Source organism: Dipteris shenzhenensis, chromosome 29, assembly GCF_047967505.1.
Source record: "Dipteris shenzhenensis isolate YYH24624 ecotype China chromosome 29, Dip_SZ_1.0, whole genome shotgun sequence".
Classification (NCBI taxonomy): domain Eukaryota; kingdom Viridiplantae; phylum Streptophyta; class Polypodiopsida; order Gleicheniales; family Dipteridaceae; genus Dipteris; species Dipteris shenzhenensis.
In genome coordinates, this window is record NC_141624.1 from 40058332 (window position 1) to 40082866 (window position 24535).

Genomic DNA, 24535 nt, shown 5'->3' on the forward strand with positions numbered 1-24535 from the left:
AACCATGAGGAGGCTACGAACGAGTGGGGAACGGGGCTGAGTGAGCGGGGCGGAAGTGAAGATCCACCTGAGGGATGGTAGCCACTCTCCACCTCGACGCGGGACACAAGAGCCTACTCCCTGCTGAAGTAACATCTTCCACGTCTGCCCCCCCGGGGTCAAACCGCGGATGACAAGCTTGCCTAACAAGGCCTGACTCTGAAGCTCTGGATCGATAACCCCCAGGCCACCCTCAGCCTGCGGAAGAATGACTGTCTGCCAAGCAACCCTGGCTCTGGTATCTCTAAGACCATCCTCCCCAGACCAAAGGAAGTTCCGAACCAACCTCCTGAGCTGTGCCACGCTGGATCTCGAGAAGCACCAGCAGGAAGCCACATACCAAGCCGTGGCTAGAAGGACCTGGTTAACTACCAGGGCACGACCTGCAAGAGACAGCTTAGCAGTGCTCCAGAAAGCCAGCTTCCGTCGGATGGAGTCTAGCACCGGGAGAAACTGCTGAGCTGGCGTGATGTCTAGGCCAACCTGGAAGCCAAGGTATCTAGCTGTCTGTCCCCGTGGAATCCATCTGAAACCCAGAAATCGCCCCCACTGAGAACACGCCCCAGGGTCTGTGAGAAAACCAACTGACTTGTTCCAGTTGATTTTCGCACCAGCGGCCGAGCAGAAGACCTCCAGGGCCATCCACACCCTCTCTAGCATCCTCTCATCAGCCTGGACATAAAGGGCTGTATCATCTGCGTACTCCGAGTCTAGAAGCTCCGTGTCCTCCCGAAGTGGAAGGCGAACCCCCCTGATCCCGGTAGACCTCGCCCGAAGGTAGTAAGTCATGGCCTCGGCGAAGAAAAGAAACAGGTAAGGAGCAAGGGGGCAACCCTGACGCACTGATCTCTCCAAGCTAAAGCGCTCACCCATCCTGCCTCCAATGATGACCCTGCTAGACGCTGTCCTGTACAAAGCTGAGATACCCTGAATCCAGCCTGCCGGGAAACCTAGCCGCTCTAGAGTCCCCTCCAAAAAGGACCAGTCCACGCGATCGTAGGCCTTCTCAAAGTCGAGAAGTAGAATGGCAAGGTGTGATCCACTGTGCTGAGCCCACTCCGCCGCCTCTGAAAAGGTGAAGACATTATCCAGGATACTGTGATCCTGGACAAAGCCTGTCTGAGTGTCATGAATGAGGTCTGGGAGTAGAGGCCGAACTCTGGCACTGATCATCTTGGCGAGGATTTTGTAGGCGGTAGTAAGGAGAGTGATCGGACGCCACTGGCGGATCTCCTGTCTATCTCCTCCCTTCGGGATGAGGCAAATCAGTCCCGAAGAGAGGCTCTCTGGCATCTGACCGCTGCTGAAAATCCCCTGTAGAGCTGCAAGGAGGGGCTGATGGATCTGATCCCAGAAGGAGGTGAAGAATGCTCGGGGAAGCCCATCCTCTCCTGGGCATTTCTGTCCGTCGATAGCCATCAAGGCCTCCAGCATCTCATCCGAGGTAAACGGCGCCAACAACGTCGCCTGCATGCTAGGCTGGACCAGGGATGGAATGTGCCTCCACACCTCCTCACGGGCACGACTAGCACGAGGGGCAAGCGGCTCCTGCTGGAAGAGGGTCCTGTAGAAGTCAGTGGCCAACTCCAGGACCTCCCCCGGATCCGTAACGATGTGACCATCCGCTGTCCTGAGACTCCGAAGCTGATCACCTGCAGCTCTCTGGCCATGCGTCCTGAAGAACTCCCTGCACATCCGGTCACCCTTCCGGGCCCAGAAGGAGAGAGAGGCGTGATAGGAAAACTCTGAGCGGCGCTGGAGTGTCTCCTCCAGGAGGGCTCTGGCTCGAAGGGCCTGGATCCGAAGCTCCTCCGAGCCCGGGGAACCCTGCTGGAGTCGCTGAATGGAGGCGAGGTCCCTCCGAAGAGCTCTCTCTCTACTCCACCAATCCTGTCGAACCTGTAGGGCTGCTAGCTGGCAGATCTGGCTGGACTCCTGCAGAGCCTGCGCAACTGAGTCCACCAAATCCGTGCACTCCCCCCAATCTCTGTCCCAAAGACTGCAAATACTGCTACGCACGTCCTCCCTCGAGAAAATGGAATTGGGAATCCTGCATGACCGGGGGGGAAGGGTCTGGGCTGCCGAATCTAATGAGAGGAGTACCGGTGCATGGTCGGAAAGTGTCGTCCCTGGAACTATACCCGCCTGACCGCCTCTACTGATGGCCCAATCACTGACATAGAATCTATCAAGCCTCTCCAGGAGTCTGCCTCCTTCCCTGCGGAAGCCCCAAGAGAAGTCCAGGCTCCCGTGCCAACGCCGGAAGGACGGGTCTCTCCAACTGTCCCTACCTCCTGTCGCAAAGATGAAGGAGTCCCAAGCTGACTGCTCTGCCTGAGCCATACCTGTGAACTCCGGACCTCTGCCCTGCTGGTCCTCCAATGTCTCCAGATTGTTGAAGTCACCTCCAACAATCTAGGAATCCATGTCTGGAAGAATCCCTGCAAGTGTCCTCCAGAAGGTGGCTCTGCATCGGAGGTCTGTAGGAGCGTAAATGTTGAGTATTCCAATTTTGGATCCCTCCAAATCCAGGCCTACCCAAAGGGCTCGGCCTGGGATCAACGTGCCATGACCGAAAACTCCCTGGGCTAACTGCTCGCACACGGAGGTACAGACACCCCCACTCCTCCCCTGTGCGCCGATCGAGGGCTCCCAGTAAGTGTAGGAACGTCCAGGGAGAACCTTCCCGCAGCTACGGGAATGAGCCGCAGAGAGCTTGTGCTCCTGGAGCAGAAGTACATCCAAACGACCAATCACTGCAGGCTGAAGTTCCTGTCGCAAAATGAGCTTCCTGGGACCACGGGTGCCAGAAGAGTGAAACCCGTTCACATTCCAGGATACGAGGTGTAGGCTCATGGAGAGGGATGGGGAGCTGCGAACAACTGTCTGCTCGCGGTCGAAGTCGATGAAGAATCAGACATGTCGGAATGGAGGCGCTGCCGCTTATGAGAAGGTTTGGAGGGGGAGACGGGATCGTCCTGCCCGTCCTTCAACACCTTCAGCAAAGGCGAGAGGCCTTTGGTGCCATGAACAAATGCTTTCTCGAGCCAGCTCGAGATCTCTGAAGTGGTCATCCCATAGAAGGTTCGGAGTTTCTGATGGGACCAAGCTCTGACATCCTGGGGGAGAGGCCATGACAGGGTAGGTCTGAGGATCACAATCAGTCGGAAGCGTTTGGCGGCGCAACGCCACCGCAGGCGCACATCGCCCTCGGACCACTGAGTCTCGAGAAGCTGCCCACCGGACGGGCCTATCCAGGAACAGACCTGGGCGTGTGTCTGCTCTCTGAGCGCCTCCCAAACCGAGTCGTCTGTCCAGGTCTCGGTGCCATCGCTGAGGAACGTGAAGGCGAAGCTAGGGCCATCCCTAGGGGCCAAGGCGACAATCTTCCCATCCGCCCCTTTGCGGAGCAGGAAGATGCTGATGTCGAGATAAGCCGGGAAGGTCCCAAGGTCGGCCACGTCCAAGTAGTCCCAGGGGCCAGATCTGTAAAAGTCTCGAGGAAGCGCTCTCTCCTGAAGTTGAGACCCATCAGAGTCTGCCACTGAGGGGCTAGCGGCCATGGAAGCCTGCTCCAGTGGTGGTGTAGACTCCGGGTGTCGTGCCAGCGGGGGGGGAGGGGGAGGAGGCTGAGGGGTAGGCGACTCGGACTCCACGGAGGCGACTGGCGGAGCAAGTGGAGGAGGCGGAGCGGGGGCTGCTCTCGGCTGGGAAGCCGAAGGTGCAGCTAACACTGTAGAGGAGTCGAGGGGAGCGGAGGGAGGGGGGGGATGGGGACGCCTCTGGAGCTGGGGCTGAGAGGGAGGAGGAGGAGACTGAGGAGGAAGAGACGGGGGCTGACGCTGCGGGTCGGGCGAAGGGAGGGGAAACTGGGGAAGGGACTGGGACTGAGTGGAAAGGGGCGGGGGAGCGGGAGAGAGGGGATCTGAGGCTGTGAAGGGCGGGCTGCCGTCGACGAAGAAGCTCTCCCAGGTCCCTGGGGCGGCTGCCTGTCAGGTCTCTGGGGTGCTGCTGCCGGAAGGGTAACCTCTGCCTCCTTGCCTTTATCCGAGATCTTCTTGTTCTTTCCTCTTTTCCTTCTAACCTCGGTCCAACCACCCACTAACTCTGGACCGGGCTCCGACTGCCTCGGCTCCTCCTGACGTGACTGTCCGGGGGGGGGCGGGGGCGGGGGCGGAGGAGGCAGGGGCGGGGGGGGGTCGAGATGAGCTGGCGAAGCGTGGGCACGCAGCCGCCAAGTGCCCAAAGCCGTGGCACCTCAGGCACTGACCTGGCTGTCCGGTGACTATCATGCTCTGGGTGATGCTGCCGGCATCTGTCACAATCTCGATCACTGCAGGGAGGGTCGCAGGGTCTGCCATAGCCACGCGGACTCGGGGGGCTCCTGCCGTGGTCACCGCATCGGCGAAAGTGTCGTGCATAACCCATCCAAAATGGGAGCCCAAGTCCCTGACAATCGGCCGCAGCTCAGCAACAAGCCCTGGAAAAACTAGTGTCACTGGGTGGCGAGGTATACGGAACCGAACATCAAAATCTGCTGCGCTGAATCCACGGTACCACGGGACTATCATGATAATCTTTCCATCCACCGATGTGGGGGAACCGGCAATCAGGTTGCTCGCAGCTTTCTCATTGGAGAGTTTGAGCCAGAAGATGCCCCTTCCCATAAGGGCCACCTCCTCAATATGGCCATCCTCTAGCAGGAGAGTGGACTGGAGCCAGTCCCTGATGGCTGATCTGGAGGGAGAGTGTCCAATGACTCTACCGTAAACAGAGGTACGGGCAAAGTCAATGGCAACCTCCTGCACACGAGATGATTGTTGCTCTGTCAGGATAACGCGGTAGGCATTTGGAGAGGGAGGGTCCGACTGGGCCTCCGGATCCGGGCAGGGGGCCGCCATACCGCCAAGACTAACTGCAAGCTTCCGATGAAGAACAGGCTGCCACCCCAAAAGGGGAGACGAAGCGGGAGGGTGGCGCCTGGGTGTGGAGGGGATGGTGGCGGAGGCGGAGGGTGGAGGCGGGGTGGAGAAGTGAAGCAGAAGGGCGGGCGAAGCGAAGTGAGGGGGCGGGGGGGGTCGGGGCGAGGCGGGGTGAAGGGTGCGGGGAAGGCGGGTGGCGCGGAAGGGCGGGGGGGGCGGGGTTGGTGTGGTGGGGGCGGAGGGGTGAAACGGAGGGCGGGGGAGCGGAGTGGAGGCGGGGGGGCGGAATGGGCGAGTGGAGCGGAATGGAAGCGGGGGGGAGCGGAATGGAGGCGGGGGGGGCGGAATGGCGGAATGGGCGGAGTGGCGGGCGGAGGCGCGGGGGACGGGGGGAGCGGGATGGAAGGCGGGAGAGCGAGGGGGTCGGGTGGGGTGAGCGAGGCGGGTGAGCGAGGGGGTCGGGTCGGGTGAGCGAGGCGGGTGAGCGAGGGGGGCGGGTGAGCGAGGGCGGGCGGGGGGCGAGGGCGGGCGGGCAGGGGGCGGGGGATGGGAGGCGGGCGAGCGAGGCGGCTGGGGATGGGAGGCGGGTGAGCGAGGCGGCGGGTGAGGGGGAGAGCGAGCGGGAGGCGAGGGCGGAGAGGCAGGGGGCGGGGGTGGTCGCGGCGGGGGGGGGGGGGGGGGGCTAGGGAGTGGAGGTAGCGATAGCAATGGGGGGGAGGGAAGCTCGCAGGAGCTCACTAGTAGTATAACATGGGGCATTTCTTCTTCAGCCATTGATTGTCTTCAGTATTGTTTTATTTGTCTCCAAGTATTTTCTTTATACCTTGTACTCAGCCTCACAACTAGACGTGGCAACTGTCGGTTGCTTCTTGCTGAGCCAAGAAATACATGAATCGCCAAGCAAAAAACAATTGCCAGTATGTGACACTCTGGTGTCGGAACATCCTGCCCAGTCACTATCCGTGTAAGCATGCATGGTAAGTGAACCCTGATCACCATAGAAGAGGGCTAAATCCTGAGTGCCTCTGAGATATCTGAAGACTCTCTTCACTGCCTGCCAATACTGTGAACTGGGCATGTGCATGAATCTGCTGAGCTGAGATACTGCATACTGCAAGTCAGGTTTGGTGTGACATAAATAAATAAGGCATCCAACAGCCTGCTGATAAAGAGTGATATCACATGGTGGGCTCCCATCATGAGCTGAGAATTTGAAGCCAGGGTCCACTGGAGTAGAGATTGGCTTGCAATTCTCAAACTGAAAACGATCAAGGAGCTGTCCAATATACTTGGACTGAGACATCATGATACCCCCCTCAACATGAGCAAACTGAATGCCCAATTAATAATGGAGCTGTCCCATGTCTGACATGTCAAAAATCTGCTGCAAATCAGCCTTGAAAGCTGCAATTTGCTGAGTATCTGGGCCCGTGATAAGCATATCATCCACATATAAAATCAGCACTAAAAAATCAGATCCACTCCCACGGAAATAAAGAGTGGGTTCTGTGGGACTATTCTGAAAACCAAGGGATAGTAAGTGTGCACATACCATGGCCTGGGTGCCTGCTTCAAACCATAAAGGGCTTTTCTAAGCCGGCATACCTTATTTTCAGAATTAACAACCTCAAAACCAGGAGGTTGTGTGACATAGACTTCTTCCTGCAGATCCCCATGAAGAAAGGCAGTCTTGATGTCAAGTTGGTGCACTTGCCAATGATGATGGGCTGCAATGGCAATGACACATCGAATGGTAGTAATCCTGGATGTGGGAGCAAATGTCTCCTCAAAGTCAATGCCTTGTTGTTGGGCATACCCTTCTGCAACAAGACGAGCTTTGTATCGATCTATGCTGCCATCAGATTTCCTTTTTAATTTGTAGACCCATCACATTCCAATGGCATGCTTGCCAGATGGGAGATCTACTAATTCCCAAGTGTCATTTTTGGCAATAGATTGTAACTCAGCTTTCATTGCATCCATCCACTCTTTTCTGTCATCTTTATGGCACAAAGGCTCTTCATTGCAAGCTGTAGCAAGGAGTGCAAACTCAAGAAAGTGACCATGCTGTCTATTCCCTGATCTTGTCTGGGCAGCAAAAGGCTGATCTTGTTTGCTGTCCCTCAATGTATCAAGAAGCCATGTGGGAACTTGCCTTTGCTGTTTATTAACAGCTCTTTCTTCAATGACTGCATCATGAGTAATGGGATCATTTTGTGCCGGAAGAGAAACCTGCAAATCAGCATGAGGTTGAGGCTGATTATTGCTTTGTGGAGGGCCTGCAGGAGGCGCATGTTGCTGCTCAAAATCCTCTTCTGATGATGGTAGAGGTAACCAAGATTCAAAGGCATCAAACATGTCAATATCTGGCTTTGCTTTGCAGTCCACAAGAGGAGAAGCTGAATGTTCAGCAAAGATCACATCTCTACTGACAATAATCTTCCCAGTATTTGGTTGATATAACCGATACCCTCTGCTCTCCTGGCTGTAACCAATGAATATGCATTTGATTGCCTTGTCATCAAGCTTATGTCTCAGCTGAGATGGTACATGAACATATGCAAGAGACCCAAAAACTTTCATGTGTGAAAGTGAAGGCTGCCTGCCTTTCCATGCTTCATAAGGTGTAATAGTCTTTAATGCCCGTGTAGGTGATCTATTGAGCACATAGTTGGGTACGACGGAGCAAATAGCGATGAAGGGCCTCGAACCAGATCTGGGAGTGTGTCGACCAGCAGGGCAGAAAACTCTCCAATGAGCAGTGGAGTACTCGGGGCTGAGGAGAGCTGGAAGGCTAGAGCAATACCTGCTCTGATACCACTGTAGATGCTAAACGAAGAGAGAGAGAGAGAGTGTGCAGTACAGGACGAGTCGAAGAAGAAGTCACGTCAAAACTGAGATTGATGGATAAGGTTCCTAAACACAAGTACAAAGTACTTGTATCTAGGCCTAGGACTAAGTGTCCTAGGTGTCACATAGGACTAAGTGTCCTATGTGGCATAGAAGGCACTAACACAATAAGTGCCTACACTTATGCCTACAAGGCGCATACCATGGCCTATAGGGCATCACTAGAACCACTAAAAGATGGCCTACACACACTGGCTCACTGTTCAGCTACGACCTCTTCCTTTGGCAGAATCCCACCATCTCTGGATTATCAGTGCTGCTATGAGATATTTGTTCTTTATCTTTTGTCTTTCCTCCACCTTTTGGCGGTGAGAGGGGGTGGCTTATTCTCTCGAGCTTCACAGTGTTCTTATTTCTGCTGATCATACGTGTAACTCAGGCACTTGAGGAAGTGAACAATTCCCTTGCAAGGGCACTCCTCTTGTGACCTTCTCTGCATTTTTTACATTGCATCTTTTGGGCATTTCACAGGGATAGCCACCACCACCGTCGACATCTCTACACGAAGCTCCAAGCACACAATGTCTGCCCCTCCAAATTGGCAATTGAGAGGGGGTGTTAAGCAACTACAATCCCCAATTTTAGGGGCAAACATACCAGCTTGCAGCGCTCCCTATTTTAGGGGCATCAAAGGCACAAAAGGGCACCAAACAGGGCTGGCCGACCAGCTGCCAGAATCAGGCCGACCAGCTGGTCTGGCCAACCTAGAGCTGGTCGACCTGGAACCGGCCAACCAGCTGGCCGACCTGGAACTGGCCGACGAGCTGGTTGGCCCACCGACCTAGGAATTGATCGACCAGCTGGCCAACCTCCTAAGTCAGGCCTATAAAACACTCCCTACCCCCTCACTCTCAGTGACTGGACCTGCAGCTGCCCCTCACCGCCTCCATCCTTTGCTGCAGCCCCTCCTGAACTGGCTATTAAGCCTGCCCCAACTCATTCTCTGTCTCCTCTCCTCCAGATCTATCCCTTCATCATCTTCGTCATCATCGAGCTACACGGAGGACTGCGTTTCGCTCCCTCTTTTCTACCGTTTCTCTACATGGAATCATCTTTCTGATTCGCCTCAACCACGGTCCTTGAGACACGACGGCTTGAGGTTCTTGTATTCAGTTTTTCATATTATCGACAGGCACTATGTTTTCTGAGTTCCGTTCTTCAGTTGTGTCTGAGTATCGTCTATTTTTGATCGCTCCACTGCAAACCCTATCGTTTCTCTACACATCTACCATCGCCAACTCCACTATCCAAAAGCATGGAGAATCATGTAGCCATCTCGCATGCAACATGCGTGTCATCCTGATTTGCAGCCACGTCAGCATATCGATGTACCACTCTCCCATCCCCGTCTCCCAAAACTTAGACCAAGGCAATTAACCCCCAAATCCCAACCTTTGACACACCCTTTGCACACACACTCAAGCTAGGCATTTAATGCATGCATGCCACACATGACCACACGTAACTCAGCCCCAAGGAGTACATGAGTGCTCACATGACTTCACCACAATACAGAACACCACTCATGACAATATGGACACTTGGCAAAGGACTACTACGACGGTCATATGTCATCCACAATTAACACCGTGACACATTGGATACCATGTGCTCTGGATACCTGGCACCCATACTGCATCTCATCATCTCCCACCTAAAGCCTTGCAAAATTCATTCATAAGCTCAAAGCGATTTTTTACATTAGAGCATAGAGTCTCTTGATAAAAGGTGCTCACAAAACCCAGGACCATCACTATTTGGCTATGTGCAAACGTAAGTGCCTACCCACAAGCATGCATGAAGTGGAAAAAATATTTACAAATTTTATCATATCAACGCATGAAAAGAAAGATAAGACTCGGGCAAGGAGATCAAAGAAATAGTAACGAGCTGGGAGCCTGGAATGACCTCATCAATGTTCAAGAGTTGTTCTTGCAAATCTTGAATCCTGGTGAGTTCCTGCATAGAGTTACCCTTATATATGTGCATGCTATCAAGCTCTCTGCACAAATATGAGACTCGCCTCATGACAAGCTTGATACATATTTTCCAAAATATCCCAGGCATCTTTAGGAATTCGATAGGACTTGATATGAGGGACACTAAACCTCTTGATATTCAGTGAAATAAAAGACAAGGCTTGAGCATTACGTGTATCCCACCTCCTTTGCTCAGGACTAATACATGCAGGTGCTTGCCCATCCGGGGCAGCTTGTTGTCCCTGTTCCCCATGACCCGAACCACCACCACGACCCCCCCCCTTGTGTTGGAGGAGTACCTGGTGCTATAGGACCGGAATGGGTCTCATCACCTATAACATAATCCTAGACACCCTTGGCAACCAACAAATTGCGAATTAAAAAACTCCAAAGAGGATAGTTGGTGCCATCAAACCGACCCTTGTGGGTAAGCAATCGAAACGCATCATTAGGATTTTGCTGTGCCATTTGAGCAAACAAAAAGAGGCAAAGAAATCTCAACAAAGTGCACTTGCTATGAACACCCGCTAAAGTAATGACATCATTACCAAAGCCTATACTAGGCTTGAGGGTCCGGGAGGTGCGGGAAGAGGTGGGGAAACATGCTCTGATACCAAATGCTGGAAATAGAAGCGGGAGAACGCGAGAGGATGGAAATTGCGGCAACACAAATGGACTACAAAGCTAGGGTAGTCATAGAGACAAAACCCTAGAATGAATCCTAACTAGGGTCAAAAGATGGTGGTGACTAACTCACCCATAAACTCAACCTCGACGGAGGTTAGGAGTAAAAGGCCTTCATAAAGAGAAAAAGTGCCCCTAGCCCCTTATTACATAAAATTGGCCACCTCCTTAGGAAATATAAATATTTCTAACAGAAATTGTTTGACTTGGAGCTTGTTTGAGCCAACCCACCCAATCTGTAAAAACTTATTTGTGGGGGCACATTTTTTGAGGCATGGTTGGCCTTGATTGACCACGTGGCAGGTTGCCACTGGCCCAGGCAGTCCTACCCTAACCCTGACCCATACTTGGCCCAGGCCCATAGTCCCTCCAAAACTTGTCGCCTCTTCAGCCTTTGTTCCGCGTGCAATCTGCCTTTGTTACAGTCATTGCCAATCCCTGGATGCTCTCCAAACAGCTTTGTATTGTCTATGGAGGTCTCCGTATAGTTGCTGACGTCAACGCCATGTTATCGTTTGGTTTCCAGGCTGTATTTCTTGCGCATTCATGCTCCCACTAGTCGTTGACAGCCACATGGCACCTCAGTACTCAGATTTCCACCATGGAGGCTCAAAATGGCTCAAAATGGCATTGCGATGAACCTACTGCCCACATGGCAGCCTATGTGCTTCTCATGGAGTCGTCCATCCCCCATAACCGCGAAGAAGGAAATAGAGGAGTCATCCATACGTCCTGCGACCACCAGTGGGATGCCACGGGGGGTGAACTGTCCCAGCCAACGGTCGTCACCAGGCATGAGGATCTGAGGCTCAGGTGGAACCAACCAATCAGCTGGGATCGCGCCGTCGATCTCCGTGCGTCTCGCCTGGGCTCCACGTGCACCTCCAGCTGCGTCTACGAGATCAGCTGTCTCCAAATGTCTGTACGTGTCCCTCCAAACTCGAAGGGACCGGGCTGGCCCCCTCATCCAGCCATCCCACCTGATATGTGATCTCTCCCCCAACTGAAGGCCCTCGGCATCTCTGACCTGATCATTCCAGATAAGCGGCTGGTGATCGATCTCCTCCTGACAGCGGGGAGGGGACTGAATGAGACTGAGGCGGAGCCGCCTCCAAACCATGAGGAGGCTACGAACGAGTGGGGAACGGGGCTGAGTGAGCGGGGCGGAAGTGAAGATCCACCTGAGGGACGGGAGCCACTCTCCACCTCGACGCGGGACACAAGAACCGACCCCCTGCTGAAGTAGCATCTTCCACGTCTGCCCCCCTGGGGTCAAACCGCGGATGACTAACTTGCCTAACAAGGCCTGACTTTGAAGCTCTGGATCGATGCCCCCAGGCCTCCCTCAGCCTGCGGAAGAATGACTGTCTGCCAAGCTCTGGTATCTCTGAGGCCATCCCCCCCGGACCAAAGGAAGTTCCGAACCAGCCTCCTAAGCTGTGCCACGCTGGATCTCGAGAAACACCAACAGGAAGCCACATACCAAGCCGTGGCAAGGAGGACTTTCGAGTTGATTTTCGCACCAGCAGCCGAACAGAAGACCTCCAGGGCCATCCTCATCCTCTCCAGCATCAACTCATCGTCCTGGACATACAGGGCTGTGTCATCCGCGTACTCCGAGTCCAAGAGCTTTGTGTCCTCCCGGAGGGGAAGGCGAACACCCTTGATCCCTGTAGACCTCGCCCGAAAGTAGTAAGTCATAGCCTCGGCGAAGAAGAGAAACAGGTAAGGAGCAAGGGGGCAGCCCTGACGCACTGATCTCTCCAAGCTAAAACGCTCACCCATCCTGCCTCCAATGATGACTCTGCTAGAAGCTGTTCTGTACAAAGCTGAAATACCCTGAATCCAACCTGCTGGGAAACCTAGCCGCTCCAGAGTCCCCTCCAGAAAGGACCAGTCCACTCGATCGTAGGCCTTCTCAAAGTCGAGAAGTAGGATGGCAAGGTGTGATCCGCTGTGCTGAGCCCACTCCGCCGCCTCTGAAAAGGTGAAGACATTATCCAGGATACTGCGATCCTGGACAAAGCCTGTCTGAGTGTCATGAATGAGGTCTGGAAGTAGAGGCCGAACTCTGGCGCTGATCATCTTGGCGAGGATTTTGTAGGCAGTGGTAAGGAGAGTGATCGGGCGCCACTGACGGATCTCCTGTCTATCTCCTCCCTTCGGGATGAGGCAAATCAGTCCCGAGGAGAGGCTCTCTGGTATATAACCGCTGCTGAAAATCCTCTGAAGAGCTACTAGGAGGGGCTGATGGATCTGGTCCCAGAAGGAGGTGAAGAATGCCCGGGATAGCCCATCCTCACCTGGGCACTTCTGTCCATCGATGGCCATCAAGGCCTCCAGCATCTCATCCGTGGTAAACGGTGCCAACAACGTCGCCTGCATGCTAGGCTGGACCAAGGAAGGAGTGTGCCTCCACACCTCCTCACGGGCACGACGAGTACGAGGAGCAAGCGGCTCCTGCTGGAAAAGGGTCCTGTAGAAGTCGGTGGCCAACCCCAAGACCTCTCCCGGATCCGTAACGATGTGTCCCTCCGCTGTCCTGAGACTCCGAAGCTGATCACCTGCAGCTCTCTGGCCATGCGTCTTGAAGAACTCCCTGCACATCCGGTCACCCTTCCGAGCCCAGAAGGAGAGAGAGGCGTGATAGGAAAACTCTGAGCGACGCTGGAGTGTCTCCTCAAGAAGGGCTCTGGCTCGAAGGGCCTGGATCCGAAGCTCCTCCGAGCCCGGGGATGCCTGCTGGAGTCGCTGAATGGAGGCGAGGTCCCTCCGAAGAGCTCTCTCTCTACCCCACCACTCCTGTCGAACCTATAGGGCTGCGAGCTGGCAGATCTGGCTGGACTCCTGCAAAGCCTGCGCCACCGAATCAACCAGATCCGCGCACTCGCCCCAGTCTCTGTCCCAAAGACTGCAAATACTGCTGCGCACGTCCTCCCTCGAGAAAATGTTGTCGGGAATCCGGCATGAGCGGGGGGGAAGGGCCTGAGCTGCCGAATCTAATGATAAGAGCACAGGCGCATGGTCGGAAAGTGTCGTCCCTGGAACTATACCGGCCTGACCGCCTCTGCTGATGGCCCAATCACTAACATAAAATCTATCCAGCCTCTCCAGGAGTCTGCCTCCTTCCGTGCGGAAGCCCCACGAGAAGTCCAAGCTCCCGTGCCAACGTCGGAAGGACGGGTCACGCCAACAGTCCCTTCCTCCTGTCGCAAAGATAAAAGAGTCCCAAGCGGACTGCTCTGCCTGAGACATACCTGTAAACTCCGGTCCTCTGCCCTGCTGGTCCTCCCAGGTCTCCAGATTGTTGAAGTCACCTCCAACAATCCAGGAATCCATGTCTGGGAGAATCCCTGTAAGTGTCCTCCAGAAGGTGGCTCTACTACGGAGATCTGTGGGAGCATAAATGTTGAGGATTCCAACTCTGGAGCCCTCCAATTCCAGGCCTACCCAAAGGGCACGACCTGGTATCAACGTGCCATGACCGAAAACTTCCTGGGCTAGCTGCTCTCCCACGGAAGTACAGACACCACCACTCCTCCCCAGTGCGCCGATCGAGGGCTCCCAATAAGTGTGAGAGCGACCAGGGAGAATCTTCCCGCATCTACGGGAGTGAGCCGCCGAAAGCTTGTGCTCCTGGAGCAGAAGTACATCCAAACGACCAATCACTGCTGGCTGAAGTTCCTGTCTCAAAATGAGCTTCCTAGGACCACGGGTGCCAGAAGAGTGAAACCCGTTCACATTCCAGGATACGAGGTGTAGGCTCATGGTGAGGACTGGGAGGCTGCGAACAACTGTCTGCTCGCGGTCGAAGTCGAAGAAGAAGCTGACATTTCGGAGTGGAGGCACTGGCGCTTATGGGAAGGTTTGGAGGGGGAAGCGGGATCGTCCTGCCCGTCCTTCAACACCTTCAGCAAAGGCGAGAGGCCTTTGGTACCATGAACGAAAGCTTTCTCGAGCCAGCTCGAGATCTCTGAGGTGGACATCCCGTAGAAGGCACGGAGTTTCTGAGGAGTCCAGGCTCTGACATCTTGGGGGAGGGGCCAAGACAGGGGGGGCCTGAGGATCACAATCAGTCTGAAGCGTTTGGCGGCGCAACGCCACCGCAGGCGCACGTCACCCTCGGACCACTGAGTCTCGAGAAGCTGCCCACCGGACGGGCCTATCCAGGAGCAAACCTGAGCATGCGTCTGCTCCCTGAGAGCCTCCCAGACCGAGTCGTCTGTCCAGGTCAAAGCTAGGGCCATCCCTAGGGGCCAAGGCGGCTATCTTCCCATCCGCCCCTTTGCGGAGCAGGAAGATACTGATGTCGAGGCAAGCAGGGAAGGTCTCGAGGTCGGCCACATCCAAGTAGTCCCAGGGGCCAGATCTGTAAAAGTCACGGGGGAGCTCTCTCCTGAAGCTGAGGCCCGTTAGAGTCTGCCACTGAGGGGCTAGTGGACGGAGAAGCCTGCTCCGGTGGTGGTGTAGACTCAGGGTGTCCTGCCAGCGGAGGGGGAGGGGGAGGAGGCTGGGGAATAGGCAGATCAGACTCCTCAGGGCCGGCTAGCGGAGGAGAAGGAGGAGGGGGAGCGGGGGCTGCCCTCGGCTGAGGAACCGTCGGTGCAGCTAGCTCTGCGGGAGAGCTGAAAGAGGCCGGGGGGGGGGAGGGAAGGGGCTGCATCTGGAGCTGGGGCTGAGAAGGAGGGGGAGAAGACTGAGGAGGACGAGGGGGCTGAAGCTGCGGGTCGGGAGATATGGGGTGCAGTTGGGGGATGGGCTGGGGCTGAATGGGAAGAGGCTGGGGAGAGGAAGAGAGGGGGACCTGAGGCTGTGGAGGGTGGGCTACCGTCGAAGAAGATGCTCTCCCATGTCCCTGGGGCGGCTGCCTGTCGGGTCTCTGAGGTGCAGCTGCAGGCTGGGTAACCTCTGCCTCCTTGCCTTTATCAGAAATCTTCTTGTTCTTTCCTCTTTTCCTTCTAACCTCAGTCCAGCCGCCAGCTATCTCTGGTCCGGGCTCCGCCAGCTATCTCTGGTTCGGGCTCCCGGCTGCCTCTGCTCCTCCTGGCGTGGCTGCCCGGAGGGGGGGGGAGGGGGCGGAGAGGGGGGAGCGGGGGAGGCCGAGAAGAGTTGGCGAAGCGTGGGCAAACAGCCGCCAGGTGCCCAAAGCCGTGACACCTCAGACACTGTCCTGGCTGTCCGACTACCATGCTCTGGGTGATGCTGCCGGCACCTGTCACGATCTCGATCACTGCCGGGAGAGTCGCAGGATCCGCCACAACCACTCGGACTCGGGGGGCTCCTGCCGTAGTCACCGCATCGGCGAAAGTATCCCCCAGCCAAAGTGGGAGCCCAGGTCCCTAACAATCGGCCGCAGCTCAGCAGCAAGACCAGGAAAAACTAGCGTCACTGGATGGCGAGGTATACGGAACCGAGCATCAAAATCTGCTGCGCTGAATCCACGGTACCACGGGACTATCATGATAATCTTTCCATCCACTGACGTGGGGGAGCCAGCAATCAGGTTGCTCGCAGCTTTCGCATTGGAGAGTTTAAGCCAGAAGATGCCCCTTCCCATAAGGGCCACCTCCTCAATATGGCCGTCCTCTAGCATGAGAGTGGACTGGAGCCAGTCCCTAATGGCTGATCTGGAGGGGGAATGTCCAATGACTCTGTCATAGACAGAGGTAAGGGCAAAGTCATTGGCAACCTCCTGAACCCGAGATGATTGTTGCTCTGTCAGGATGACGCGGTAGGCATCTGGAGAGGGAGGGACCGTCTGGGCCTCCGGTTCCGGGCAGGGAGCCGCCATACCGCCAAGACAAACTGTGAGGCTTCTGATGAGGAAGAGGCTGCCACCCAAAAAGGGGGGGGGTAGAAGTGGGAGGGTGGAGCCTGGGTGTGGCGGGAACGGAGGTGGCACGGGGTGGAGGCGTGGAGGCGGGGAACGGGTGAGGTGGGGAGGCGGGAGCGGAAGCGGGGGCGGGGGAGAGGCGGAGTGGGGCGAGAGGGCGGACGGGGGGCGGGGGGAAGGGTGGGACGGAGGGGCGGGGTGGAGCGAATGGGCGGGGGGGGGGGCGGGGGTGAAGGCAGGAGGGGAAGGCGGGGGTGGAACGGGAGGGCGGAGAGGCGAGAGGGGGCGGGGGCGGGAGGCGAGGGGTGAGGGGGCGGAATGGGAGGCGGGGGTGAGCGGAACGGTGGAGGGCGGGGTGGAGCGAAGGGGTAGCGGGGTGGAGCGGAAGGGGTAGCGGGGCGGGGGTGAGCGGAGCGGTAGCGGGGGCGGGGGTGGAGCGTGGCGAGGGGGGGCGGAGCGAGGCGGGGGTGAGGCGGGGGGTGAGGGGTGAGGGCGGGGGGGGCTGCGGTGAGGGGGGGGAGAGACGGAGGTGCGAGGGGGGGGTGAGGACGGAGGGCAGGGGTGAGGCGGAGGAGTGGCGGGTGTGGCGAGGGAGGGCGCGGTGGCAGCGGTGGGTGAGGGGAGGTGAGGGCGGAGGGGTAGGGGCGGGAGAGGGCGAGGCAAGGAGGGGCTAGGGGGAGGTAGAGGTACGGAGGGGGAGGGGAAGCTCGCAGGAGCCCTTGAATGATTCTGCTCACCCTACTCGTAAGTACGACGACAACGTTTGCCGTTTGTATGTGAGGAAGTACCACATCTACTGTGGTGCCCACAATGATAGCCAAAGCCTCCACATCACGGATTTGCCAAGCTCTCACTTACATCGGGTCTGCTGGTACAGTCACTGATGTTGTAGTTGATGTGGTTGGAGTCCCGGTAGGTTGAGGCATCACTCTTTGTGCGTAGCAATCTTCCGTGACTCTCTCAACGCTAAATGTCTCCAGACTTTCATCTTCCACAATGGGTAATTGCTCCCATCCAACTTGCATGTGTCCCCAAAATTAGGAATATCATATCTCTAGACCATGACAATGAACTGCGAAGAGATAGAGTAAAAAAGCCGTACACTCGTTTGAACCAGAGCCTCCCTTCTTTTCACAAGGGCACAATCCTTCAGATGTCGAAGAAGATCCACCCGTGCTCTGAATCAAGGTCGCCCTTCAGCAAGGTCCTTGCCCTAAGGCTCCACTTCTCGTGAACTTCCGATCAGGCTCTAATACCATGTTAGAAATGACCATAGCAGAGGGTACCTTATGCAGCGGAAGACTGAATTGATAGGCCCAGGAATTCATGTAGAAGTGTTTAACTACAAAATCCAAAACTTCTTTACTTGTTTGTACATAACAAACATTCACGTGTGTAGACCAGTAAATAGACAATGCTCCAAGAGAGATATAGGACGAACATAAGATATATTTCCGTCCACAGAAGGACACAATACAAAGCAGTTCAGAGTCCCACCAAACCGTGGTCCTCAGTCCTTACTAAAAGTTGTCCTACTGTCTCCTTGACACTTCTAGATCCCTGAGCTAGCGTGCTCCTTCCCAAGCTTCAGTAGACTTTGAGTCCATGCTTCGATCCTTGCTCCTTGCTGCCCTAGAAGACAGCCAAGGGTGCAGCCCCTTGCTGAGCTAAGTCTGCAGCTCTTCAGCCCCCATTGGATCCTTTGGATGAAGGCCCAGATCTGCTGCTCTGCTGCTTCTATCGGTTGCTTGAAGTGCTGCTGTAGTGGATGGGTAATGAGGCCCCGTTGGCTCCCCTTTTATAGCCCTGGAAGCCACTCAAGTAAACTGACTTAGTAGGGGGAGAATAGGCTGACTTGCAGCCTCTTTGAGCCGATCCACCCAGTCCGTAAAAACTTACTGGTGGGGCACATTGTCTGAGGTATGGCTGGCCCTGCCTGGCCACGTGGTAGGCTGCCACTGGCCCAGGAAGTCCTGCCCAAACCCCGACCTGTACTTGGCCTTTTTCCAGGCCCATAGCCCCTCCAAAAAAGTCGCCTCTTCAGCCTCGCTGTTCCTCCTGCAATCTGCCTCTGTTATGGTCATTGCCAGTTCCTGGATGCTCTCCAAACAGCTCCATATTGTCTTTGGAGGCCTCCATACAGCTGCTGACCTCAGCACCATGCGATCGCTTGGTTTCAGGCTGTATTTCCTGCGCATTCATGCTCCCACCAGTCGTTGAGAGCCACGTGGCACCTCAGTACCCCTGCTGTCCACCATGGGTGCCCATGTGGCAGCCCCATGTATTTGTGTTTTTCTGTGTGTATGCTGCCCACATGGTGTTCAAAGTGCGGCCCACATGGCCACATAACTCCTTGGTTCAACCCCCGATGCTCTCCTCGTATGGGAGCTTATAGATGGGGAGGTGACCATACCATTTTTAACTTTCTTGTAGTAGTAGGTGTTGAACGCCTTTGCCTTGATTGTTTCTCATGGTGTTGATTTTCTTTCCCAACTCTTTCTTGACATTTGGCCTTCCACTCTTTGAACTTGGTAAAGGCTTGAGACAGCTTTGCAATACAGTAGATCCAAATCATCCCACTGAAATCATCAATGAAGGTAAGATAATGCCCGCCTCTGGGGGAATGATGTTTCCACATATGTCGGAGTGCACCAATTCCAGTGAAACCTTGGCTCATTGCTTAGCGTCCTTCGGTTACAGCTCTTGGTGTTTCTTCCCCTCCATGCAAGCATGGCGAACCTTAACACTTTCTGCAACGCGTGGAAGTGCATCCACCAACCCAACTCTTTGCATCTCTAGAGTCCCATAGCTAACATGTCTGAATCTTTCATGCCACAAATTTTGAATTACCTGCATCCACTTGGGCCATCAAAGCCCTGATTTTGAGCTGCACATACAACTATACACAGGAAATTTTGCAGATGTCAGTCACTATATTGTGGCATAGGTCTTTGTGGCAAAACCCTCAAATATCCCATAGGTTCCCAAAAACGATACATTTGTAAACATTTGCAAATATTTGCCCCAGCATGCAAATGAGGTTCACTGCAGCTCTTCATGCCATGCAGATTTGTTGCATTAGTCATAAATAATACCTTCTGGCTGGATGTTGCTTAGCTGATCTCTATAGTGATTGTATAGCGTGTTGGCAACGCAGTAATCCTCTTGTGGACTGGTCGTGGGTTCAACCACTCTGTGGCGGTGAACATAAAGACAATGTTTTTCCTGAAAAGTCTCCAGTGGAATTTAATACAATCATATCATATCATATCATAAGTAGCTGGATGTTGCTTTGCTGTAAAGAATATAATTTGTTTGGTATTTTTTGTTTAAAATAGTGCAAAAATTTACTCTACTGGAATAGTCCATACTTCATTGCCTGAACAGATGCTTCCTAGGCTATTTTGTAATCAAGTTTTTTAATAATCTTTCCTACGTAGCTGTTGCTTTGCTGTAAAGAATATAAAATTTTGGGTGTTTCTTGTTTAAAATAGTGCAAAAGTTTGCTCTATTGGAATAGTCCCATGCTTTATTGTTTGAACAGATACGATCTAGGCTATTTTGTAATCAGGCTTTTCAATACCAAGGTACTTAGGCAAATGCCAAGTGGGCTTCATTTGAGATGTATACGTGCGTATCCTACAATACAAAATGTTGCCATTTGCAAATTTTCTCTGTAAACAGTTGCACCCTTCAGCTAAACGTTCCTTGGCTGATCTCTAGCTGGATGTTTCTTTGCTGTAAAGGACTGTTTTGTATTTGTTGAGAAGGATTGTCATAGCTTAGCATGTCTTTTATATCCAGTGGAATGGTAAGAATATTGGTCTGTATATATAAATATATAAATAATGAATTGAAGATGCTTGCATATGTTGTAGGCACATACTGTTTAAGTATGAATGCCACAACAGCTACCCCATGCAATGCTTGAAAAGAGTAGATTCTATGTAAAGTCCAGGCATGCTCGGTTTTTGCACAGGATTTTCGTTGATATATTTTCTCTATGCAGATATTTGGCAGTGGGCTGAGTTAACAGGCTATGGAGACGTTCCATCTGCACGGGATTTCTCTGCTGGTACTTCTATTGGCAATGGAAAAATTGTGTTGTGAGTGGGAAGCTCTTTCCTTCTAGCTTTTTTCTTGTTTTCTCTTCACAAGAAAGTCCGTGTGTTAAGTGGAAGGCAACCAAGATTAGGATGTGGTTGGTTTGACTTCCCGAATGTAGGAATATTAGATGAAGGACAGAGATGGATGGGAAAAAACAGAGTCAATGTAAATCATGATCACACATGGATGGTCCAAGAGCCAGGATGGACCCTTGGAAAAAGAAAGAGAGCACAAAAGAGGATCCTTCTTGGGCCTTGATCTACAATGTCTATTTCATTCAGTAACTGAGGGTGATACATCCACTTGAAACATGTCATTTTCCTTTTGAAGAGAAGGTTTTCACCTTGTGTTGTAGAGAATTGTGTCATGTGGCTTGGACTGCTTTGGATCCACAGGTTCCTTCAATTTAGGCTCATTTGCAAGTGTTTACAATATCAATCAAGGCACTATTGAGTGCCTTCCATAGGAGACCTAAGTCTCACGTAACATTTGAGAACATCTAGGCCTCCACATAGGGCATTGATCCAATTTGGAACGATATGTGCACTAGTATGTACGAATGCCAAAAATTGTGGAGAGAGGTGGATGCAACAAGAAATGAAGAAGCGGTGGGAGTTTGAGAAGCGTCAACCATGTAGTCCTCCACAAATGGGGTGCGCCCTGGTGCAAGTCCTTGCTGCATCTTTTGCATTCCCTTGAGGTAGTAGTGATCCCAAATAGCCCACCACAGGATTGGGTGGAAGGTCAATATAGCACACCACAGAGGATGCACCACAAACACCAAGACTTGAGCCTAGAGAAGGATCAGCCTTCTATGTAAAGTTTCATTAAGAAATCGACTACTCTGGCAGCCCTATTTGAAAAGTACATCAAGTAGCAAAGAGCATCCTCCATGTTATTGGAGAAATTCATGGAGAAAATGAGAGATTGTGTCATCATGGCAGCCATCATGGTACCTCAAGATGCAAGGGCCTCTAGCAAGGCTACATGTTGATATCCCAAGAATAGAAGATAACGGTCAAGTATCACAGCAATCTCCACGATCGAGTAAAATTGAGGTTAATTTGATCAAAAGTTTGGTTCAGGCAGAGGTGGCTAGCAACAAGACACTTGAGAGAGAAAGAGACAAAGAGATATCCTAATTTGAGATATAAACTATCACAAACACGAATGATGAAATAGGTCAATCGTGGAACTCTAGATAGAGCTTCAAAAATGAGCAAGAGAGCAAACCTCAACCTTGGCCATGCTTTCTATCGAATGAAGCAAAGTCACCGATCTATGGTTCGAGATGAAACACAAGGATGCCCCTTACAAATTTGGCTTGGAATGCATAAGCACATATTGTAATAAATGAAAGATAAATATGACCCATGCTGACAAAGAGAACTTGGAAAAGAAGATCAATGGTCTATAGCATGAATTAACTGGCTTGCAATCCTCGAATTGGAAGTGATCAAGGAGCTGTCCAATATACTTGGACTGACTCATCATTATACTTGACTTAGGAGTGCTTCAATTCGCTTAGATGAGACTATAGAATGAGTCACCCACTGGTGGTCAAAAAGATCTAGGACGTTGTATCTGAATGAGAGTCTCCCTCCTGATGAGCAACCCTGGTGGTGTCCACCCCCCAACGACGAGCTCGCTCAGCTCAAGGAGACGAGGAGCTACACCAATAGAGGACAAAAGGTGACTAGGTGGCTCAGCTCCAGGAGATGAGAAGCTACACCAATAGAGGACAAAAGCTGACTGGGTGGTTCAAGAAAGATATTGAGGAGCTCTAGAAGGCCAAGAATGGGATGACTTGTTCTTCTTCTGAGATGACGATGGGTCATTCATTCGGCTTTGGAGCGCCTTGACAAGAAGTATTCCTTTTGCAAATGCTCGGCACACGATGGTCAATGATGAGGTGACAGAGTTCAAAAGGGGGACTAAAGGGTTGATTGAGATGGAACAGTTATAAGGGGTGATTCGAGGTGCTCTTGCTCCTCTCCCTCTCGATATTTCTTTTCCTGTTGCAGAATATAGCCATGTTCATACTCAAAATTCTTGGAGTGACTGCGGTCTACAACCCTACATAGGCCATTTTACCAAAATCGATGTATATAGAAGTCGACTTGCTTTGGGGGGGCATTCTCTTCTAGTGTAGATCCATAGCACTCACCTGATGTCTCCACCAAAAAGGATGCGAGGGAAAGGATGAATCATGAAGCATACATCTGTAGTAAGCCTTGGGCCGGCTATACTACTATCTTGGCATTCAGTTTGCTCACGTTGAGGGGGGTATTATGATGAGTTCTACATAGATTTCAGTTTGAGGCCTGCAAACTGGTTTCTACACCTGTTGAGTCTAGTTTTGGTTCCATGGATGATGTCACTCTCTATCAGCAGGCTGTTGGATGCCTGATATATCTGTGTTATACATGACCAGATCTTCAATATGCTATTTTCCGGTTGAGCAGATTCATGCATAGTCCCTATACATAGCACTAACAGGCTGTGAAGCATGTCTTCGAATATTTGAAAGGCAATCAAGCTTTGGGCCTTCTCTATGGCCACCATTCTTGACTCACTCTGCATGCTTTCACAGAGAGTGAGTAGGCTGGCCGCTGGATGCTATAACACTAGAGTGTCACACAGTGCCAACTGTTTTATGCTTGGAGCTTCATGCATCTCTTGGTTAAGCAAAAAGCAGCCTGTAGTTGCTACTTCTAGTTGTCAGGATGAGTACGAGGCAGTGATTAGAGCCAGGGTGGAATGTATTTGGCTACTGAAACTACTTGCAGATCTTGATGTCAGCCATCTCCCACCACTATCTACTTTGACAATGCGAGTGCTTTAGCCATTGCACAAAATCTAGCGCATACTACGCACATTGAGGGTCGTTATCACTGTGTTAGAGAGAGACTGTCAATAGGGGATATTCACTTATTCACTTGTCTTATGTTCTGACACATGACAATTTGACAGATATTTTCACCATGGCGCTTCTACGACCCAAATTTGAGCTTTTCAGCAAGATTGTTACGTGATTCTGCCATCTGCGATGGTCACGATTCATGAGCTAACAAAGAACTGCATTGCCAGTGGCACTGTGCACACGCAGCACTATGTCAAGCAACTGTACATTGCACCATACATCAACCATATGCCCGTGCATATACGTATGGAATGTTGACGCAGTGTAGATACTACCACTGTAGAATGCACCATACCATGTCTGTATGATCATATGTACGTGTGATAAATGGTCACGATTCATGAGCTAACAAGGAACTGCATTGCCTGTGGCACTGTGCACATGAAGCACTATGTCACGCAACTGTACATTGCACCATACGTCAACCATATGTCTGTACATATACGTATGGAATGTTGCCATTTTGTAGATACTACAACTGTACAATGGACCATATGATGTCTGTATGATCGTATGTACGTGTGAAACAATGATGCATCACGCAGGGTACAAAAGGTAATTCATTCTTATTTGTCCAAGGCACTTCCAGATCAGCAACTGCAAGGTGGAGGAATTTCCCTAGAGAGTGAAGGCACAACCTCTTCTCTGAGTCCCCCTTTCATACTAAATAGAAGTCTCTTTTTCTGGAAAAAAAATCTCCTGTAGTGATGGTATAGAATCTATTCTAAACTGGGCTGGAAACTCGTGTATTAAGAAGTATTGTAATATGCTTGAGAAGATTTTCTCAGTCCTTCGATTGCATTGATTTGATCTAAGCTCCGGTGGGCTGTGGCTTTTGCAGATATGGTGGTTGGGATGGTTCAAAGTGGCTGTCGGATGTATACATTCTGGACACAAGTAAGGACTCAATTCTGCCAAGTTTTGCATTGAGAAGTCATGAAAGAGTATGTACCTCACAGCATAATAAGACGGTTTCATCCAGTCTTGCTTGTCTCCTTGTATCACAAAGCTAAACCCCTTGGTCCCCCTCCCCAAAACAAAAGAGAAAAACCTAGTGCACATGCACGCGGATACACAGATGTACACATGGGCTCATGTTTGTTGTCTCCGCTTTAGGAAAATATGAATATGTTGGAAA

The 24535-nt window shown here is 52.5% G+C and overlaps 1 protein-coding gene across 3 annotated transcripts in view; it reads left to right on the forward strand.

The window, feature by feature from the left end:
* LOC147882831 (Galactose oxidase/kelch repeat superfamily protein) overlaps positions 1 to 24535 on the forward strand; it is a 130720-nt gene that overhangs the window by 23383 nt on the left and 82802 nt on the right. For all 3 annotated transcript variants that reach the window (XM_087400894.1, XM_087400893.1, XM_087400895.1), the window contains exons 5-6: positions 20377 to 20473; positions 24239 to 24294. In XM_087400894.1, coding sequence (XP_087257020.1) covers positions 20377 to 20473; positions 24239 to 24294 — 153 coding nt within the window. The remainder of the gene's footprint in view (positions 1 to 20376; positions 20474 to 24238; positions 24295 to 24535) is intronic.